The sequence below is a fragment of the Biomphalaria glabrata genome, chromosome 2, assembly GCF_947242115.1.
Source record: "Biomphalaria glabrata chromosome 2, xgBioGlab47.1, whole genome shotgun sequence".
Classification (NCBI taxonomy): Eukaryota; Metazoa; Mollusca; class Gastropoda; family Planorbidae; genus Biomphalaria; species Biomphalaria glabrata.
The window spans coordinates 56876848-56897009 of record NC_074712.1 but is presented as its reverse complement, the minus strand read 5'-3'; the positions used below and the strand labels follow the sequence as shown (position 1 = coordinate 56897009).

The window sequence follows — 20162 nt, the reverse complement described above, 5'->3', positions numbered from 1 at the left end:
GCACAGTTTCCCATGGTCGTCGCTTCCTCTTCTTCCAGTTGGCCAGTCTACGCTTGAGGAGATATCGTGGTCGCTGCTTCGACCTCATGACGATAGTCGCTGATGCCAGCCAGCTGACACATGGAGAGTTAGTGGAGGTCAGGGTTGCCAGCCACGTAACACAATTGGATGTTGTGGCGATCACCGTAGATTTCAGGGTTGTTGTTCTAAGACGCTGAGTCAGCGGACCTTTTCCATGGACGTGTCGTGACACAGTTGTAGCCCCACAGCTAGCCATGGTTTCAAGCACATAGTCTTTCTCAGCTTCATCTGTAAGGTATGCCCATGAAGCATCCTTGTAATGTTCATCCACCACTACATCAGGTTACGCTGGGATTAATTCACCACCGTTTAAGTCACTTTCACTGATGTGGGCAGAAGTACACATTTCTGTGGAGTTCAGGTCTTGTAGCTGGGTTTCTTGGCATGTGCACTGTCCCCGCAGGACGCCGCATATACAGTTGATGTCAATCGCCTGGATGCAGTTGCCAAGTATGGAGTTCTCTCTTATGCCGCTGCCAAAGTCAAATACGTTGTTTCTGTCTCGGCCATTGTTGGGGCCCGTATTCGCAATTTCACTCGACGACATCAGAGTCAAGGAATCAGAAACGGTCTTGAGGCTTTCATGGTTTGAGTTCTCATCAAAGGTACTGACAGATAAACAGAGGTCTTTAAGGTCCACAGCAGAAAGCTTGGACGCAGACCCAACGTTGTCTTGATCTGTCCGGCTCATTGAGGTACTGGTAACAGGTACAACAGGAACAAATACTTCAGGCACATAAAAGACTTTTCTTGTTTCTTCATTTGTTTCTTTCCTTTCAATTTGAAACATACCGTTCAGATCGTCGCAGCAATCGTCGTCACGTTTCTCGCCTTGAAAGTCACCAGCGACAGACTTGCCCACAACACAGTCACAGACAGCGCTCCAATCCCCAGCGCCTCCATCACCACTGTTTGTGCAGCCACAGTCCTGACCAGGCAACTGCTCCTTCCCTAACGAGTTTATTCCTCCTTTTGCTTGCGACACAATTTTATCACTTTGGTCTATTTGTCCTTCCACTTGCAATACACTTTCATCTACCATACTCCCCATCCTGTTAATTTGTTTACGCATTGCCACAATTTCTTCCTGTATCTTGTCAAAGAACTCAACAATCCCAAGTTCAATTTCAAATGTGTAGGTCTCCGGATCTTCTTCTTCATCGACCAAGGCTTGCCGCAGACGATCCGTGAGCGTTTCCCTGCTACCGAGGGATTTTAAACGTAGGTCCCGAAGCTCTTGTCGTAGCTCTTTAATTGAGAGCTGATGTAATAGCTTCAAGTATGTCATTGTAATCAAAGCCCACCTCCTCTCGTTGAGTTGCCTATAATCCCACTTCTGACAACCAATTGTAATAACTTAAGTGAGAAAACTCAACGAGGACATAGACGTTTATTTACATAGAGACATGACAAACACAAAGGGCATCTGCCTTGAGCACAGCATCTCCATATTGGCTCTCTCTTTGGGCGGAAATCGTTAGTCTCTTCATGTCAACATCCTATTTTAGTTTGGTTACTAGAAGTGCGCATCTCTGCACTAGCCTGGATGGTGGTGCGCATGAAAAAGTCATAACAATATGGTAAATGGTCTTCTCCCCTACTAAAGAGACTCCAGTGTTTTTTACTATTAACAGTGAATAGTTTAAAAAGTGATGTTATTTTATGAAAAAAAAACTGTTTGCATAAGTGATTTTAAAAATATTTAATATTTAAAATAATATTTAGAAAAAATATTATGATGTCGGATTTTCACTATCTTTTCTAGTTTATGAGAACTAAACGGGACAGACGGACGGACAGAAAAAATTCCACACAAAACTAAAAATCATTTAGTAAAGAGTTCTATACCTTTTTTTTTTTACACTTTCAACATATAGAAAAACACTTTTTCAATGGATTTGTATTTACATTATGGACAGTATTGGAAAATACAACGCCATATTCCGATTCGCATGGTATATACTTTTAGCGGCCCCCGAAAGGGGAAAGACGCTATTTGTTTTGTGTGGCCTGTCTGTCCGTCTGTCCGTCCGTCCGTCCATCCCGTTTAGATTTCAGAAGAGAAAATGAAAATCGGACATATGATATTTTAGATCATTCAAAGTTCTGATGCAACAGCTAATTTATTCTTTTCTAAAAGCAAAACATCTAATTTTTTTAATCAATTATGCAAGCAGTTTTTTTTTAAATTACACCATTTTTACAATTATTCACTATTAATAGTAACAAACACTGGAGGCTTTTTTTAGTAAGGGATATGACCATCTACAATTTTTATAACACATTTATGCAAATGGTTTTAGATTTTTGAACAAAAAATATTTTTTTTTACAATTGTATTGCTAAGTTATGTAAGTTTTGTCATACTAAATACTTTTAGTACAAAATACTACAATTACAAAAAAAAATGTGAACTTCTTTTTTTTAAAGAGAAAAAATCTATTTACTGTGCAAATAAGTTGAATATAATTTAAAACAACAATTAATTTTCTATATATTATAATTAATTCATACGACTGTGGGATACAGCCCGCATTTCATAATTTCACGGAAATATTTTTTTTTTGAGGCATTAATAAGAGATTGACTCTTTACAAAACAATTAGATCAATTAGATACTCATTATAAGACATCAGTTAGGCCAGGTTCACATCTAACTTCACAATCACTTTCACCTATCCCTTGGTCTGTTGGACCTTCGGGGCACCACACAGAATCTGTCAACCTTCTTTCTCCATTCTTCTCTGTCATTTGCCTTTGATAGAATTTCATTATGATATTCTTTCTGAAAATATTGAAACTTGCCTTTTTACCTGCCTGGGTGGACCACTTCTGATAGAATTTAATACCAATATTCTTCTGAAAATATTGAAAACTTCATTTTTTCCTTCCTGGGTGGACCACTACGGGGTCCGATTTTGAGTTTGTGTTTCCACACAAACTGTGTTTGTAACCTTGTTTTTTTCTTTTTATTTATTATTCTCAAAATTCATTCATTTATTTAGTTTGCGTTTTCATTTGTTAAAATAGTTTGCGTTTTCATTTGTTAAATTATACACGTTTATTTTTTTTTTTATCTTTTTTTTTTGTGTTTTCTTATTTGTTTAATTTCTTATTTATACCTGTCAGTAAAAATGCTCTTTTACCCAGTATTAATAAACAATTAAGTCCATTACTTTACATCCACTACTAAAGTAAGCAAATCTATCTCGGAACATGTAGCGTTATGTCAGGCAAGTGAAAGTATGAGATGATCGTTGTGGCCTTCGATGACTTTTTGACTATGACTTTTTGACTATGACTTTTTGACGATGACATTTTAACGATTGTTGACAATTTTTTTTTAAACACTTGACAGGCTGCTCTTATTATAAATGGTCTAGAACATCAGTTCGTCAAAACGTTTGAGGACTCAGACTGGATTGATTCAAAAGTCATTCAAAGACTAAAATCCATGAAAATATCAATCGGTGGTGAAGACTGGATTACTGACCCAGTAACAATTGATAAGAGATATGAAACTCTTGAAGCTGTGGCAGGAGACTATCTACAAAATCGTGCTAACATAGTCAGGTTTAGAAAAAACAAGAAAGCAAGACGATACAGAAGTCCTCCAGAGGTAATGTAAGTACGAAATGCATTTGAAAGTAGTATTATAACATTAAAAAAAGTATTTTTAATCGTGCTCTGTTTTTTCAGTCCAGGTCATTTTTACTTAAGACTGCTCAAAATTTGATGAAAGTCTATTTATAGATTCAACTCTTCCGTCGATACAAAGAAACATTGGAGTCGAGTGCGAGATACCCACTGAAAGTGTGTTCGAAATAGACCTTTTAATTTGAAGATAATATTTTCAAAAATTATAACGGTCAAACCAGAGTTTTCACTGCGTGGCCTAATAGTTGTTTGTCTGTTTATTGACACCGAAGCTGACATTAGAAAGTGATGATTAAGCTCCATTAAATTTCACTTAACATTTTGTTTCCTCATGAAAATATTTAATGAACCTTTTAGAGAGTTTCCTATAGCCCTTCAGAGTTCAAAATAACAATTCTACTGACCATGTCAAAAGCTATTATCAGATCAATAAATTCGATGCATGGTGACCTCTCTCTCTCTCTCTCTCTAAATTTTTTCTGCTGAAGTGGTAGAGAATCAAATCTTGTCTACTACTCCTGAAATTGAACTATGTATTTATATATATATATATATATATATATATATATATATATATATATATATATATATATATATATATATATATATATATTGTTACGAATCTCACTATCCAGGCTCTCTGCAAACTGCACCATACACCACCAACTTAAAGAACTTGACAAGTCAGGGCTCCAAAATAACGTAAAGGTTTAATGTCAAATAAATAACAGCCAATACTGTACAATTGGCAGCACGTAGAACAGTACAAATAGCTCTGCGATAACAAATATCTCTCCGATAAAACCGTTCCGCCGTATCAATTCTTGCACTGGCCTCTCCGTCTCGTTCCGGGCTTGCACTGGGTTCAACAGTTCGGGACTGACTTCATACACTTGGGCTCGTTGTGTCGGACTCGATCACAGACCAAGATCAAGACGCCGTTTGTCTCAACTGTACTTGACAGTACTCCGCACTGAACCGTCGTAATGCTCCGTACAGAACCAAACCGTTGAACTGTGCTGTAGTCGACCGTGTTCTGAACTCCTGTCGTGAACCCGCTTTCTGAACCGTCTTGACTGCGACACCTCCGCTCTTTATATAGGGTCCCTACTGGCCTTCTAGAACCGGACAGAACGCCGCTCGACGTTTCTAGGTGGTCAGATGACTACAATTCTCGGGACGCTAATGAGCTCTGTTCACGACGGCGATTCTTCCCGAACCCTCTTGTTGAAACTCGTCACGGTTGACCGCTAGTCTAGGGCTGGCCTGGGGCGATTTGCGTCTGCTGACTACACTCACACCACTACCCCCATCTGTGCCACCACCAGGTTTATAACATTATATATATATATATATATATATATATATATATATATATAGAGAGAGAGAGAGAGAGAGAGAGAGAGAGAGAGAGATTGTTATAATTTGATAATCTGCGAATAGTCCTAATTTTGTACCTGAGCTCATTTATGTACATTAGAAACAGTATTGGGCCCAAGCCTGTTGATCTTGGTTACGTTTATTTTAGTGCTGCTTGGTATTATATTGTGTTGAAAATAGTGGAGGAGACGAGTAAAGTTGGAGAGAGAAGGATAGATTTAGAGATTTCGAAAAAGAGAGAGAATGGTAGATTTAGAGATTTAGAAAAAGAGAGAGAATGGTAGATTTAGAGATTTAGAAAAAGAGAGAGAAGGATAGATTTAAAAATTTAGAAAAAGAGAGAATGGTAGATTTAGAGATTTAGAAAAAGAGAGAGAAGGGTAGATTTAGAGATTTAGAATAAGAGCGAGAAGGGAAGATTTAGAGATTTAGAAAAAGAAAGAGAATGGTAAATTTAGAGATTTAGAATAAGAGAGAGAAGGGTAGATTTAGAGATTTAGAAAAAGAGAGAATGGTAAATTTAGAGATTGAGAAAAAGAGAGATAATGGTAGATTTAGAGATTTAGAATAAGAGAGAGAAGGGTAGATTTAGAGATTTAGAATAAGAGAGAGAAGGGTAGATTTAGAGATTGATAAAAAAGAGAGAGAATGGTAGATTTAGAGATTTAGAAAAAGAGAGAAAAGGGTAGATTTAGAGATTTAGAAAAAGAGAGAGAAGGGTAGATTTAGAGATTTAGAATTAGAGAGAGAAGGGTAGATTTAGAGATTTAGAATAAGAGAGAGAAGGGTAGATTTAGAGATTTAGAAAAAGAGAGAGAATGGTAGATTTAGAGATTTAGAATAAGAGAGAGAAGGGTAGATTTAGAGATTTAGAAAAAGAGAGAGAATGGTAGATTTAGAGATTTAGAAAAAGAGAGAATGGTAGATTTAGAGATTTAAAATAAGAGAGAGAAGGGTAGATTTAGAGATTTAGAATAAGAGAGAGAAGGGTAGATTTAGAGATTTAGAAAAAGAGAGAGAATGGTAGATTTAGAGATTCAGAATAAGAGAGAGAAGGGTAGATTTAGAGATTTAGAAAAAGAGAGAATGGTAGATTTAGAGATTTAGAATAAGAGAGAGAAGGGTAGATTTAGAGATTTAGAATAAGAGAGAGAAGGGTAGATTTAGAGATTTAGAAAAAGAGAGAGAATGGTAGATTTAGAAATTAAGAAAAACAAAGAGAAGGATTGATTTGGAGATGAAGAAAAAGACAGACAAGTTGTATAAAAGGTTGTCTTTAAAAAAAGATGGTATTTTTATAGGTTTTCTATGTTAAGATTTAGTTCAACTAAATTATTCGCTTTAAAAATCTCTTTCTCAAGAAAAATTACAGGCGTTTATGATGTGAGTTCCGAGTATAGCAATTTATTCAATGAGTTATTTGTACCAACTGGCATGTTGATGGAACCTCTTGCATCAGCATCCTATCCAGAGTAGGTACTATTGATTGTTAATGTCTTGATATTCATTGATTAAAATGTATATAATATTTTGACATATTCTCTTCTTATTTGTGTATGTGTTTATATTCTGCCCCTACTTTGTTACCAGTTTAATTTTAAAGATTTTCCTTTCCGAACAGGTAAACACGGTATTCAATATTTAAAAGTCTCTTTTTTCTTTATTCTTAATTACTCTTTTATGTTCACTTTTTTTTTTTTACTTTCATACACCCACACTCACACACACACACACATATATACACACTTTTCTCCAATTTACATTTCCTCTTTCTCTTCTTAGTCTTTTGTTTTTCACTCTTTCACCTAAAACTCTCCCTCTCTCTCTCTCTCTATCCTTAACTATTCATTCCCATCTTTTTCCTCTTGTCTCTCTCTCTCGTCTCTCCCAAATCTTTCTCTTTTTTTTTTGGTCTCCCTTACCCTCTCTAGAGCGCTCCCTTTTATATGTCCATCACCTTTTTCTCTATTTCTTTCTCTTTCTTTCTTGACCCTCTCTTTCTTTGCTTATGTTTCCCTCTCTCTCTCTCTACCTGTCTCTCTCTCTCTTTGATATATTCCCCTCTCTCTCTCCCTGTCTTTCTCTCTTTGATCTATTCCCCTCTCTCTTTCCCTGTCTCTCTCTCTTTTTGATCTATTCCCCCCTTTCTCTCTCTTCCTGTCTCTCTCTCTCTCTCTCTTTGATATATTCCCCTCTCTCTCTCCCTGTCTCTCTCTCTTTGATCTATTCCCCTCTCTCTCTCCCTGTCTCTCTTTATTTCTCTCGCTTTCCCTCTCTTCTGTCTACCTCTTCGTGTGCCGCTCTGTCTTTACCTTACTGCCCCTCTGAGTCTCTCAATATGACCCTCTATCTTCACTGCAGAGACGGACTGGCTATATAGACATTCGGGTTAATGCCCTGTAGGCCAGTACCAAAATGGGATCATATAATGGGCCACTTTAAAGGACAATAAGTACCGTCAATGTGATTGGCATTCACTGCTCTCTTTTTATTAAAGAACTTTACAAAGTTTACCTACTACAAAAACATATACTCTCGTAATAATGGAATCATCCTGAACTACATCCATATACTATGCTACTAGCGATTTACATTCCACTATATACACCAAGCGATTTTAACAAACAACATAAGGTTTACATTTTGCATAGTCCTGTAGAAATTCCTATTCAGTTAATACACGGGTAAATCTATAACAAGAAGCTAAGCTTATAAATTTGTAACGAATTTCCCATAATAATGTGGTAGTACTGTAGACAGTGGCATCTATAGATCTACTCCATTAGTTCAGGAACAAAAGTCAGATTATTTGCAGACGATTGCATAATATATAGAACAATAAAAACAACACAAGACACAGATATTTTACAAAGAGAATTAGATGAATTACAGAAATGGGAATCAAATTGGAGCATGTCTTTCCACCCAGAAAAATGTCAGTTGTTAAGAGTAACAAAAAAACTAAAACAAATTAATTCCACTTATCTTATTCATGGCAAACCAGTAACACAGGCTAAAAACGCAAAATACCTAGGTGTTATAATAAATGAAAAACTGTCATGGAATCCACATATTGATGAAACTACAAAAAAATCAAACAAAGCATTAGGATTTATTAAAAGAAATTTCTATAAATCAAATAAGAACATAAAACTAATATGTTATTTAACCTTGGTTAGGCCAATAATAGAATATGCATACTCTGTTTGGGACCCCTCAAATCAAGAAAACATTAAGAAACTAGAACAGACACAAAATAGAGCAGTGCGATTCATAACAAACGAATATTCACATTTGACTAGAGTCACACCTTTAGTAAAATCACTAAATTTAGAAAGCCTTCAGGACAGAAGACTCAAAAGTAAAGTAGCAATAATACATAAAACACTGAACCATAATCTTCAAATACAAAAACAAAATTTAATAAAATACTCTGAAAGACACAAAGATAAAGGCACATTCCTCGTCCCATATGCTAGGACTAATTTGTACAAATACTCCTTCTTCCCTAGTGCTATTAGAGCATGGAATGGGTTGCCTGAGCTAGCCAGGAAAACCAGTGACTTGGCAGAATTTAAGTCATTGTTTAATATGCATGACTAAATGCATGACGCGTAGGACGTAATCATCTTCTTTTTTGAAGTAACGTCTGTATTATATAAGATAAGATACTGTTACCAAAATTAACTCCAAAAAAACGTGTCCAGTCAAATGTACATAATATTATTGGGTTGGTTCGTTGCAAGATCTCAGGATTTCCCCCGCTACAAAATCTTTCACCAAAGACAGGCAGAGAGAGAAACGTGAGGACCAAGAAGAAGAATGGATGTCTTATCAAAACTCTTATTATGATGGCATGTAAAAGTAGATGTAAATCATGGCAATCAAATTGTGCTGCTCCATTGTCTTCTATCTTCTACTCCGACTCTGTATAAGTTAATAAAGTTTTAATGAATGTTTCTTTCCCAGCGCCTACTTGTATGGCTCCATTGGTACACACATAGGTACCAAGCTTATTTTTAATTTGGACAGAAAAAACAATAGCATCTTTGCAAACAAATCAGAATGTTGGAAAGATCAGATTGATGCCTACCAGCTACATGGGAAAAACGTAAGAGGAACAATTTTAACTCTTTCTCTCCGTAATTATTTGTCATGATTCATTTGGTTAATTTGTAGCTTACTTCCCTGTTATGATTAAACTTCTATAATTTTGTAATCATAAAATGTTTTATTTGGTAGAGAACGAAATGGGAATGCAGGCACTTTTTATATAACACAAAATAATATTTATAAAACTAAAAAAAAAAATAATGTGGTCAAATCAACGATGATACTGTCAATTAGGATGACAAGAGTTAAATAGAAAGAATTACCTGTTGTAACTCGGTTGTTGATTTGAAGTGCTAAACAGCTAGCCAAACTTAACATAAATAATCCTTATAAATGCAGAACTTTGCAAAATAAAACTTGAAAAAACTTTAATTTTAAACTAATTGGAATATATTAGTAGTTTCAACTTCATTTTAGATTATGTCCAACATGAACAGTATCAATGCGACAGTGATAAGGTCCCAACTTCGATAGGCGGGACATGTAGTCCGCATGCCAGACAATCGCCTTCCCAAACGACTTCCGTACAGGGAGTTGTGTGCAGGAAAGAACTCCCAGGGAGGTAAATACAAGCGCTATAAAGACACTCTCAAGAGCTCCTGCGAGGAATGCGGTATCGACATTCACGGGTCACGATTGCTCCTCATGGCTTGAAGCTGTGAGTCTCAAGATTTTTAAGCAAGAAGTGGCTAGGGTGAAAGAGCGCCGAACCAACAGAAAGCTTAGATAAGAAAAAGGCCTATCTGAAACTGACCAAACCTACCCATGCCACGTAAGCAATTGGCTTTTTAAAGCGCGAATTGGACTTAACAGTCATCTTCGAGTCCATAGGAAATGAGAAATGTGCTCATCTTCGATCACGAAGGAGGAGCTATATGTAGAAACTAGAAACAATAGTGAATTGATGATACATTTAACAAGACTTCACTAAGTTGACAATTATGTCCCTTGCCTCTAGTATGCCTTTCCTTACGTCAAAGGACACTCTCCTATTTATACTCTAAACTCCTACAGACTTCCTCGTGGTTACATCATAATCAGCCCTCACAACCAAAGCATCTGTCCAGCTTTACACATTGTTACGTCAGAAACACACACACTCCTTAACTTCTGTCACACTCTATATTTTTAATTTCCAGGCAAAATAAATTATATATATTGTAATAACTGACAGGAGGCAACTCAACGAGGACATAGACGTTTATTTACATAGAGACATGACAAACACAAAGGGGCATCTGCCTTGAGTACAGCATCTTCATATTGGCTCTCTCCTTGGGCGGAAATCGTTCTCCCTATAATGTCAACATCCGACTTGTTTAGTCACAGATAGTGCGCACCCTCTTTCTGCACTGTCTTGGATGGCGGTGCGCATGGCAAAGTCATAACATTATATATATATATATATATATATATATATAAATATATATATATAAATATATATATATATATATATATATATATATATATATATATATATGGACCATTCTCTATGTTTAACATAGGTCTTAATTCAATTCAGTAGATCAGTAATGCCGAAACAAATGCCCGCAGGCCGCGGGTAGTATCTGGCGAGTACAAAATAAAATAGAAAATAGCAGTTGAATGTTGAAATAAACTTTCTTACGATTAGATTCCAATATTTCAACACTATGCTAGAACACACAACATTTGATGTATATTTTGTTTTCTTTACAGCTAAGTGGTCAATTAAATATAGATATATTTATTGCTGACAATGTAGGTTTTAAGCTGTCCTATGGAGCCTATAAAAATGCGTTTAAATCAAAACATACTTTGCCAAACCTGAACCTAACTGAGGACCAACTGTTTTTTGTCGGCATGAGCCAGGTAATACAATTAGTATTGAAATGTATAAGAATGTGACAAGGTGGTTTAATAGTTGGTTGTTTAGGGTGTCTATGGGATTTTATAGTTTGAGAACCTATACTTGCACAAATTATACACAGGCACAGCGATAAAATGCAGGCAACAAATACTGTATATATGTACAGAGGTATTCATAAGGTTTATTGTACACAAAAGTATAAAAGGTATAATGATAATGAAAAGACTGGGATGAGGCGTAGTGTATTTATATATAGAGGTATATCATCATTAGATTTGAGAGCCAAGTGATTTGAGTGTCATGAGCCTATCTTCCTTAGTTTATAGGTAACGGTAAAGGTAAAAACCCCACTATCAGATTGGTTTGCACGTCGGCCTGATCAGGCGTGAGCTACGAGTTTGAATTCAGGTCGTTCACTTTTTTAAATAGTTTTTAAATACGTTTAAAACCCAATTACGATAAAAACCACCCGGATATTCTTTTTTTTGTCCACCCCCACCCCCCAACTGAAAGTATGATATTGCGCTAAACAAAAACAATAGGTAAAAATATTGTGTAACGTTTCTCACTATTCAGTCTCTCTGCAAACTGCACCACAGACACCACCAACCTCTCTTGACAACTAAGGGCTCCTTAATAAAGTAACACTATAATGTTCAATAAATCTCAGCCAATACTGTACAATTGGCAACAGTGTAATGCATAGAGTACAAAAGCTTCTCACTTAAATGAATCAACGCTTTAACGCTGTATGGTCAGACAGAGTTTTCAAACTAGATAGCCAGACAGCATTCTCTAGCTAGATGGCCAGACAGAGTTTTCAAACTAGATGGCCAGACAGCATTGTCTAGCTAGATGGCCAGAAAGCATTTTCTAACTAGATGGCCAGACAGCGTTTTAAAACTAAATGGCCAGAGAGCGTTTTCAAACTAAATGGCCAGAGAGCATTTTCTAACTAGATGGTCAGACAGAGTTTTCTAACTAAATGGCCAGAGAGCATTTTCAAACTAAATGGCCAGAGAGCATTTTCTAACTAAATGGCCAGAGAGCATTTTCTAACTAAATGGCCAGAGAGCATTTTCTAACTAAATGGCCAGAGAGCATTTTCTAACTAGATGGTCAGACAGAGTTTTCAAACTAAATGGCCAGAGAGCATTTTCTAACTAGATGGTCAGACAGAGTTTTCTAACTAAATGGCCAGAGAGCATTTTCAAACTAAATGGCCAGAGAGCATTTTCTAAAAAGATTTCCATGGACATGTATTAATTGTGTGATATTTAATTGGTCGTCATTTATTCTATATCTGCACGAACATAGTTCGTGACAACTCGATTCTTAAGCGTTTTTATTTTGGTTCCAAACTGTGTTAAGATCCTGGGTCTGACACTTATGAGTACTTGACTAATGATAGGTTAAGCTCCCTTTTTTAAAAAGTTCATTGACAGTTGAAGACAAAATTTCTAATAATTATAATTCGGCTTGTCAAATGTTGTTATTTTATCCTAGTACTTTTGTGGTCATTATGCTCCGGAATTTGAGCTAGAGAGAGTTAAAGTCTGGCAGTACACTCCAGATAAACTCAGGTAAGAGTCTTCTATACAATTTTTTTGTTATTCTTTTATTATAAAAACTACGAAATTCATTTTGAAATATTTTTAAATTTATAAACACTTTGCGGTGCGTTTCCTGGACATCTTATTTAGTATTGAGCAATTGTTTAAGCTTATCCTATGGCATCATTCAGTCGGAAAGCGACTATGGATCATCTCATGGAAATAAGATAAATGCATTAGCATTAGCTGTGGTCGCCCACACATCGATTCCCCCCTCTCCACGCAGCTGATGTATTCAAAGGATCGGCAGTGCCGATACAGTTTGGGGTCAGCGGCGTCTCAGGTTCTGCCAGGGTGTAGCACTGGGTGCTGCAAACTGCGTTATGGTCGCCAGCTCCTGATTTTTCCTTAGTGTTGATTCCCAAAATCTTTCCCATGATTGGGTATAGCTGCAAGGCAACAGAGGTTTGAATTCAGCGTTTTCCTTCTCCTAGATGGGTAGCCAGCCATGGTTAACGAGCCCCTCATGCCCGAAGCATACTGGTTAAGTTGCCAGTTACTCGACTTAGCCCATTCTCTTAGTAGTGTGAACAGTTCCGCCAGACTCAATATCTGAGCACACGTAAAGGCCAGGAGTTGGACTAGTTGTCAGAGGCTAATTAAGACGCATGCCATTAGGGAGCATTTTATAGGTAGTGGAGTGCTAACATCCATTACCACTTCTGGCGATGACAACCTTGCGGAACAAGGCTTTAGCACACTGTTTGTAATCACTAACATTGAAGAAATGTAAGTACTATTGTAGTATTGTTTATTAATGTCACGTTTTTATTGATTTCATTGCATAGATATGGTTTGACTTACTTCTATATATATATATATACTAGTCGACCGGCGGCGTAGCATACGCCGCTATTTTGCAGGGCCGCCTTAGGTGACAGCAGTGGGCTCCGCACTTATGCGACCGCAGTGGGCCCCGCACTTTTGTAGGACCCACGCTAATTTTAGGTGTATAAAATATTAAATTAAACCCTTTAATAACCTATAACAGATTTCCCGCGGCCTCCTGTCGATTTAACAGGAGGTCCTGGAAATCCTGTTCTTCTGTCTTTTCCTTTCTGTCTTTCTCTGAGACACAGGGTGAGAAGTAAGTTGTGGGGGAAAAAGCCAACTTATATGTATAAATATCTATATCAAAAAGGTCCGATAATTTAATATTGTAGATTAGTAAAATCATTCCAGCTCCATAACACCAGAATATGGGCATCAAATTACTCAATACAGATTTGCGTGTTTATCTTATTTAACCCTTGGTATGCACATTTTGTGTTAATAATGTCAATCAAACATCTAAAATATAATTCACTTCTCACAGGGTGCTTCACGTCATCGCAAACAGTCCAGAATTCGCAAGAGCTTTTAAGTGTTCAAAAAGGTCATCTTTAAATCCTGAGAAGAAATGCAGTGTTTGGTGACCTCTTGACCCATGGAACACTTCCTACATTTTAAAACAACACACTCTGTTAAATGTTAGCGTTTATTTTGTGTAAAACCAAATTTGTTATAACCCTATTTGGATTGTTCTGTATTAATGTTAGTAAAAATAAAATTAATGTTGATATTTAGCTGTGTCTCTTTATGCATATGGATGATCTGACGAATAATTTTGTTGATGCTTACTCTAATTAGTATTATTTATTGCCGAAAATGGAATAGTTTTTACAAAGCTTATATCAACTCAATTTGTCTGTCTGTTTTTCTGGCCAAATGTTTGTACACGTATTTTGTCCCACGCCCAATCTAGGACCAAGCTGAAGTTTTGCACAATTATTTCTTTTACCTGACAACACACGCTGATCTCAAAAAAGACTCTAATGATTTTCTTAAAAATTTAACATTTGATTTATATAGCTAAGAAAAGAATTACTAGCTTGTTGGCCAAATGGGGATACTCTACTTAGACCGTTATAATTTTACTAATTAAAAAATAAATAAATTTGGCTGGTGAATACATCTAGGTCTTGTGTAATAGTCTATGCTGTTCGCTTGGGAAACCTGTGAAGTTATGCGGGCCCCTTTTTTGTTTCTTACTACGTCTACTGCAACATATTAATTGAAATTGTTGGGAAGAAGTAGGTATCTTAGAGCAGTGGCGTCAGTGGGGGAGAAGGTGCGGTCCGCACTTGTCGACACTATTGTGGGGGTGACAACCAAGTTGGAAATATTATAACTTGGCAAAAGCAGACACATTGAAAAAGATAATAACATCTCGAGATATATCTTGGAGCAGTGGCTTAACTAGAAGGGGGAAGTGAGGGGTGCGGTCCGTACCAGTCGACACCATTTTGGAGGTGACAACCAAGTTGGAAAAATTATAACTTGCTAAAAGCAGACACATGGGAAAAGATAATAATAAAATCTCTAGATATATGCCCAAAGAGAGAGAGAGAGAGAGAGATTATAAATATATCTAGATCTGGGCTCTATTTAGTAATATTTAGACTGTCAATTCTAGGCCCCTATAATGAGAATATGTCAAAACTGCGCGCTATAAAAGTAGTTTGTTATTTTTTTAAACTTATAACTAAAACGAAAATCGTATCAAAATTCTTTTTTAAAGATAGCATATGCATCAGTATTCTATTCAATGAGTTAGTTAATAAATGGAAAATATATTTAAAATAAAAAGTGGTGTAATTTTTTTGAAAAATCTGCTTGCATATATAATTTTTAAAATTAGATGGTTCACTTTCGTAAAAGAAAAAGTAGCCGTTGCATCAGAACTTTAAATGATCTAAAATATCATGATGTCCGATTTTTATTTTCTCTTCTGGTTTCTGAGATCTAAACGGAACGGACGGACGGACAGACAGGCCACACAAAACTAACAGCGTCTTTTCCCCTGTTTTTTTTTTACCCCACCCCTTTTCCCTACTGGTCCAGACATGTGATAGGATCCTTGCTTATTAAGCTTAAAGCAAGAAATAGCGCTAGACAAAAACAATGGTAAAAATATTTCTAATCGCGCAGATATATTATTGTCAGTCTAGATCAATTACAAATTTAATTACATGACTGATCCAAAATTATTGATATAACTACTCGTAATATACGCTTTGTTGTTTTTTTTTAAGTGTTTATTTTTATATTTTTCTGGTTTTCTCTACTCTGTTATTGTTTGCTACGTCTTAAGTTCCGGTTTATAAGAATAAACACATAATCGCTTATAAACATACTCCTGATAAAGAACTTGGTTCTATGCACAAGTTATGGGCAATAACAGACTCGCAGAAGCGTAAACATAAATAGTATTTACATTTTTTTTTAAACAGGTAAGCTAAGAATATTAGATTTTTAGAGCTTTGCATATGTTGTCGTAAGTGTTCTTTTGTAAGATGCACACAAAAAAATGAATTTAAAAAGGTTGGTGGGTTTATGGTCAATAAATATACATAATATATGTGATTGATTAAAAAAATATGTTCCTAAACATAAAACTCTACCACTTAATATTAGACAGTCTTATATCCTGATTTCAGAGCCAACGTTTTTTTGGATCTTGAGGGTTACAAAATGTAAGTATAAGAATACTGGCCCCTCTAACAGCCATGCAATGAGATGACACGACGAGGCTTCTTCAGGATATGGCTCAAATGCAACGAGATGATCCAGAGAAATGTTAAGACTTACTGGTCGCGGGCACGCTACTCTGCCTCATCGTGGCGCCCGGGTGGAAACGACCAATAGAGGAAGTGGTTAGGCTAAATGGGTAGCAAAGCAAGACTCCCCTGGGGATGCCCACAGGTAGACGAGAGTCCACCCAATACTACGGGCGGGGTTATAAAAAAGTCCCCACAAACATGTCCCACATCCATGCGCTGTTCCTCGAAGGGACCGTTACATAAATGGCGGGTCTCGCACAGCTAGCTTGGTACAACGAAGGAAAATGGCGGAGGCTCCCGGTGCCTTCGGCCATGTGCAGCCAAGCATGCGTCGGGGGCCAAAGGCATTGGAAACAGCAATGTTTTATATAGGCATTGACTCGGGTCTCTCTCAGAACTGTGTTCTCACAGTTTTTTTTTTTTTTTACTGTTTGGGGTCCAAACAGGTTTTTTTTTCAAACTTAGAGCTCGAAGAGCCTTCGGCTCAGCTCTTAAACATCAACAAGACTTACTGGTCAACCCAGCTGTGAGGATGAAGAAATTAATCTAGTTTTACAGTCAGCTAGATTCTGTTCTTACAGTGAAATAATAGTGGTACTTAAATTTTGTGACATTTCAATTACTGGCATAGAAAAAAGTAGCTGCGCAGTAGATGGAGAAAAAAAAAGCTCTCCCGAAGTAAACGAGTCACACATGCGAGGTCCTAAACACTTGGTGAAGACAGACGCAGAAGACCAGGGGTTCTCAACCTGTGGGTCGCGACCCTTTGGGGGTCGATTGACCACTTGCCAGGGGTCGCATAAGACCATCAAAAAATATGGATTGTTGTTGTCTATTCTTCTATTGCTGTGTGTGTCTATTGGGGGGGGGGTCGCGGCAGAGTGGTATATTGTAAAAAGGGGTCGCCGAGCTTAAAAGGTTGAGAACCGCTGCAGAAGACGAAAAAAAACACATAACTATAGGTACCCCCGGCGTACAACGACTTTGTCTGCATTAGATGTGAAAAAAATATATATGTCATATTAAGTATTGTATAAATCTTCGGAATCAAAGACATTGTCATTATTATTATAGGTTTAACGTTGGTTACATGTTCTGAGTCTTAGATTTTTAAAAAAATAAGATGTATTAATCTTTAGCAACAAGTGAGTTACACGTTTCAGGTTATATAAACAAGCAATACAAAAAGAGAATGCTGTGTAAAATATAGTAAAGCTTATCCAGGTGAAAAAAAAACGCTAATTGGTGCCATGTAATTTAATTAACTTGCCATGTAATTTAATGAACTAATTGGCTCATTTTCTCAAGTTCAATAAATAATTTTGCAAAGTCTTAACTTGATCCGAGAATGGGAAATCGGAGAAAAAACATGTTATACCGGACAGACAGACAGACGGAGTGAGTTGATACAAGCTTTGTAAAATAATCACCAAATAGATGGTTGAGGAAGAAACGCTTCTGTAAAAGTCTCTATAATAAATGTTTCCCCTGCATTTTCAAAACCTATCTTGTGAATGCAGTTTACAATTTATGTTGTATCTTTCTTTCAATGGGGGTTTACGTTTTGTACGCAAATGTTGGTATCACAAGGGGGAAGGGGCGATGTTCTCATTATATGCAGCTAACCAGAACATAAAAGATCAGGAGACAGATTTAGAAGTTAGGTTGTATTGACTGTGATAATGTGTAATTCAACGGGGTAATTGTTCCATATTTATACCGGACAGACAGACAGACAGAGTGAGTTGATACAAGCTTTGTAAAATAATCACCAAATAGATGGTGGAGGTAGAAACGCTTCTGTAAAAGTCTCTATAATAAATGTTTTCCCTGTAAATTTTGTACGCTAATGTTGGTATCACAAGGGGTCGATGTTCTCATTATATGCAGCTAACCAGAATATAAAGATCAGAAGACAAATTTAGAAGTTAGGTTGTATTGACTGTGATCATGTGGAATTCAACAGTGTAATTGTTCCCTACACAGAGAGCTTCGTTACTTAACTCAATACAGCAGCTGCCTCACACCAAATAACTGATTCTCATCAGCATGCTGTGGCTCCAACCCTGTATAAACTACTAGTCTTATCTTATCTTATAAAATACAGACGTTACTTTAAAACAAGAAAATGATTACGTAGCTGCAGAAATTTTTATTATGGGCTTGACACGTTGGTCGAATGTTTACTACTACTGCTGGCTAAAGACAAAGGAAAGATCTCATCGATTTCTTAGACCACTGGTGATATATGTGTTTTTAATGTTATTATGAGAACCCTTGTAAATTTTCGTTCAAACTCAAAGCTCCTGCAGACGAACGCTTTATTAAGATATTATTTATTAAGATATTGTTACGATCTCTCCTACTATCCAGGCTCTCTTCTCACTGCACCACACGACACAACGAACTTAAAGAAACTCACAACTCATCAGGGCTCCAAAGTAACAGTAACATTTTAATTTCAAATTCATTACAAATACTGTACAGTTGGCAACTACATCACACTAATTGTCCAAAACCTAGCCTTGCTCCGCCTGACCTCACACACCGTCTGTCTCTAACTTCGCCTCGTCTGGTCACATTGCGAGGTAACGTGAAGTGATTCTGACCCACTCACTCTTATATAGTATCTCTACTGGCCTAGAACCTTCTTGACCACTTCAGTTGATCACTTTCGCCGTGACTTGCGTGCGTAATATTTACGACACTGGTCCTTGCCAAACTGGTCTCGGTTGACCGCTAGTCCTGCGCTGGACTGTGGCGATTTGGGTAGGCTAAAAACACACAGCACTACCCCCATCTGTGTCACCACCAGGTTTACAACAATATTATGTTCAGAAATAACAGGCTTCTTTGTTGACTAGCGATATCGTCAATGAAATGTTCACAAACTAATAATAATAACTAACGTAAACAATCTTTGGAGGATCTGTCTGTGAAAAAAAAAGAAAAACTTTGTATTTAATATCATTAGAATCAGAGGGGGTGGATTTGAAAATCCCCCGGGCCCCCGCTTTAGGGTGGCCCCAAATGAGTGTTTGTTACATTAAATATTAAATATTACAAAAAACGCTCGTGGAACTGCATGTCTCGTGCATGTCTACTGCAGGCAATGTGGCCAAGAGATACAGAGAATGAAATTCATCAATGAAATAATAAGTAGATGACTGTCAAAAGACAAATTTGTTTTTAAAAAAGCAGTAGAAAAATGTTAATTACTTGTTTGTTTCTTTGTTTGTTTGTTTGTTTGTTTTGATGTTTTTGTAGTTGTTTCACATTTTCTTTCATTAGCTTAAAGTCTTCATGGAAACTGCGGGGAACATAGAAACTGGATAAGTGAAAACCCCGGTTTGACCGTCATAATTCATTTATCTTAAAATTCATCTCGGCTTAGGTCTTGAACACGTCTCAGCGGGAATTCCCGAACTCGACTCAAATGTTTCTTTTTCAGTAAAGAGTCAAATACATAAACAGTGTTAAAAGAACATCGAAACCGTGAGCTGGACTGTTAATAGAGGAACATGGTTATGTAGAATTCACTGGTAAGACTTTTCGCACTAATGAAGCATTACATGAAAAAATAACTATAAGAAATGATGGACTATAGTAATATTAAAAATGAGGAAATAATTTTGGTTTAATTTTTACTTATGTTTCTAGTTTATAATTTTGTTTACCTCAATAAAACGAACTATCTAACATATCCCATGAATTTCAATATCGCTCTTATATGTTCTATATATAGTCAACGCCATACTGTAGAATTTGAATAAATCGCCCACATTAAAAAATGTTGGAGATCCGCCTTTGCCCAGATCACTTAAAAGTAGTTTGTTCTCAATTCGTTTTTAGAATTCGTGATGACGA

The 20162-nt window shown here is 36.6% G+C and overlaps 1 protein-coding gene across 1 annotated transcript in view; it reads left to right on the top strand.

The window, feature by feature from the left end:
- LOC106078071 (endothelin-converting enzyme 2-like) overlaps positions 1-14254 on the top strand; it is a 44836-nt gene extending 30582 nt beyond the window's left edge. Inside the window, exons 10-15 of the mRNA XM_056021600.1 lie at positions 3440-3705; positions 6480-6590; positions 9088-9229; positions 10930-11082; positions 12587-12663; positions 14009-14254. Coding sequence (XP_055877575.1) covers positions 3440-3705; positions 6480-6590; positions 9088-9229; positions 10930-11082; positions 12587-12663; positions 14009-14108 — 849 coding nt within the window. The 3' untranslated portion in view covers positions 14109-14254. The remainder of the gene's footprint in view (positions 1-3439; positions 3706-6479; positions 6591-9087; positions 9230-10929; positions 11083-12586; positions 12664-14008) is intronic.
- Positions 14255-20162: the final 5908 nt, after the last annotated feature.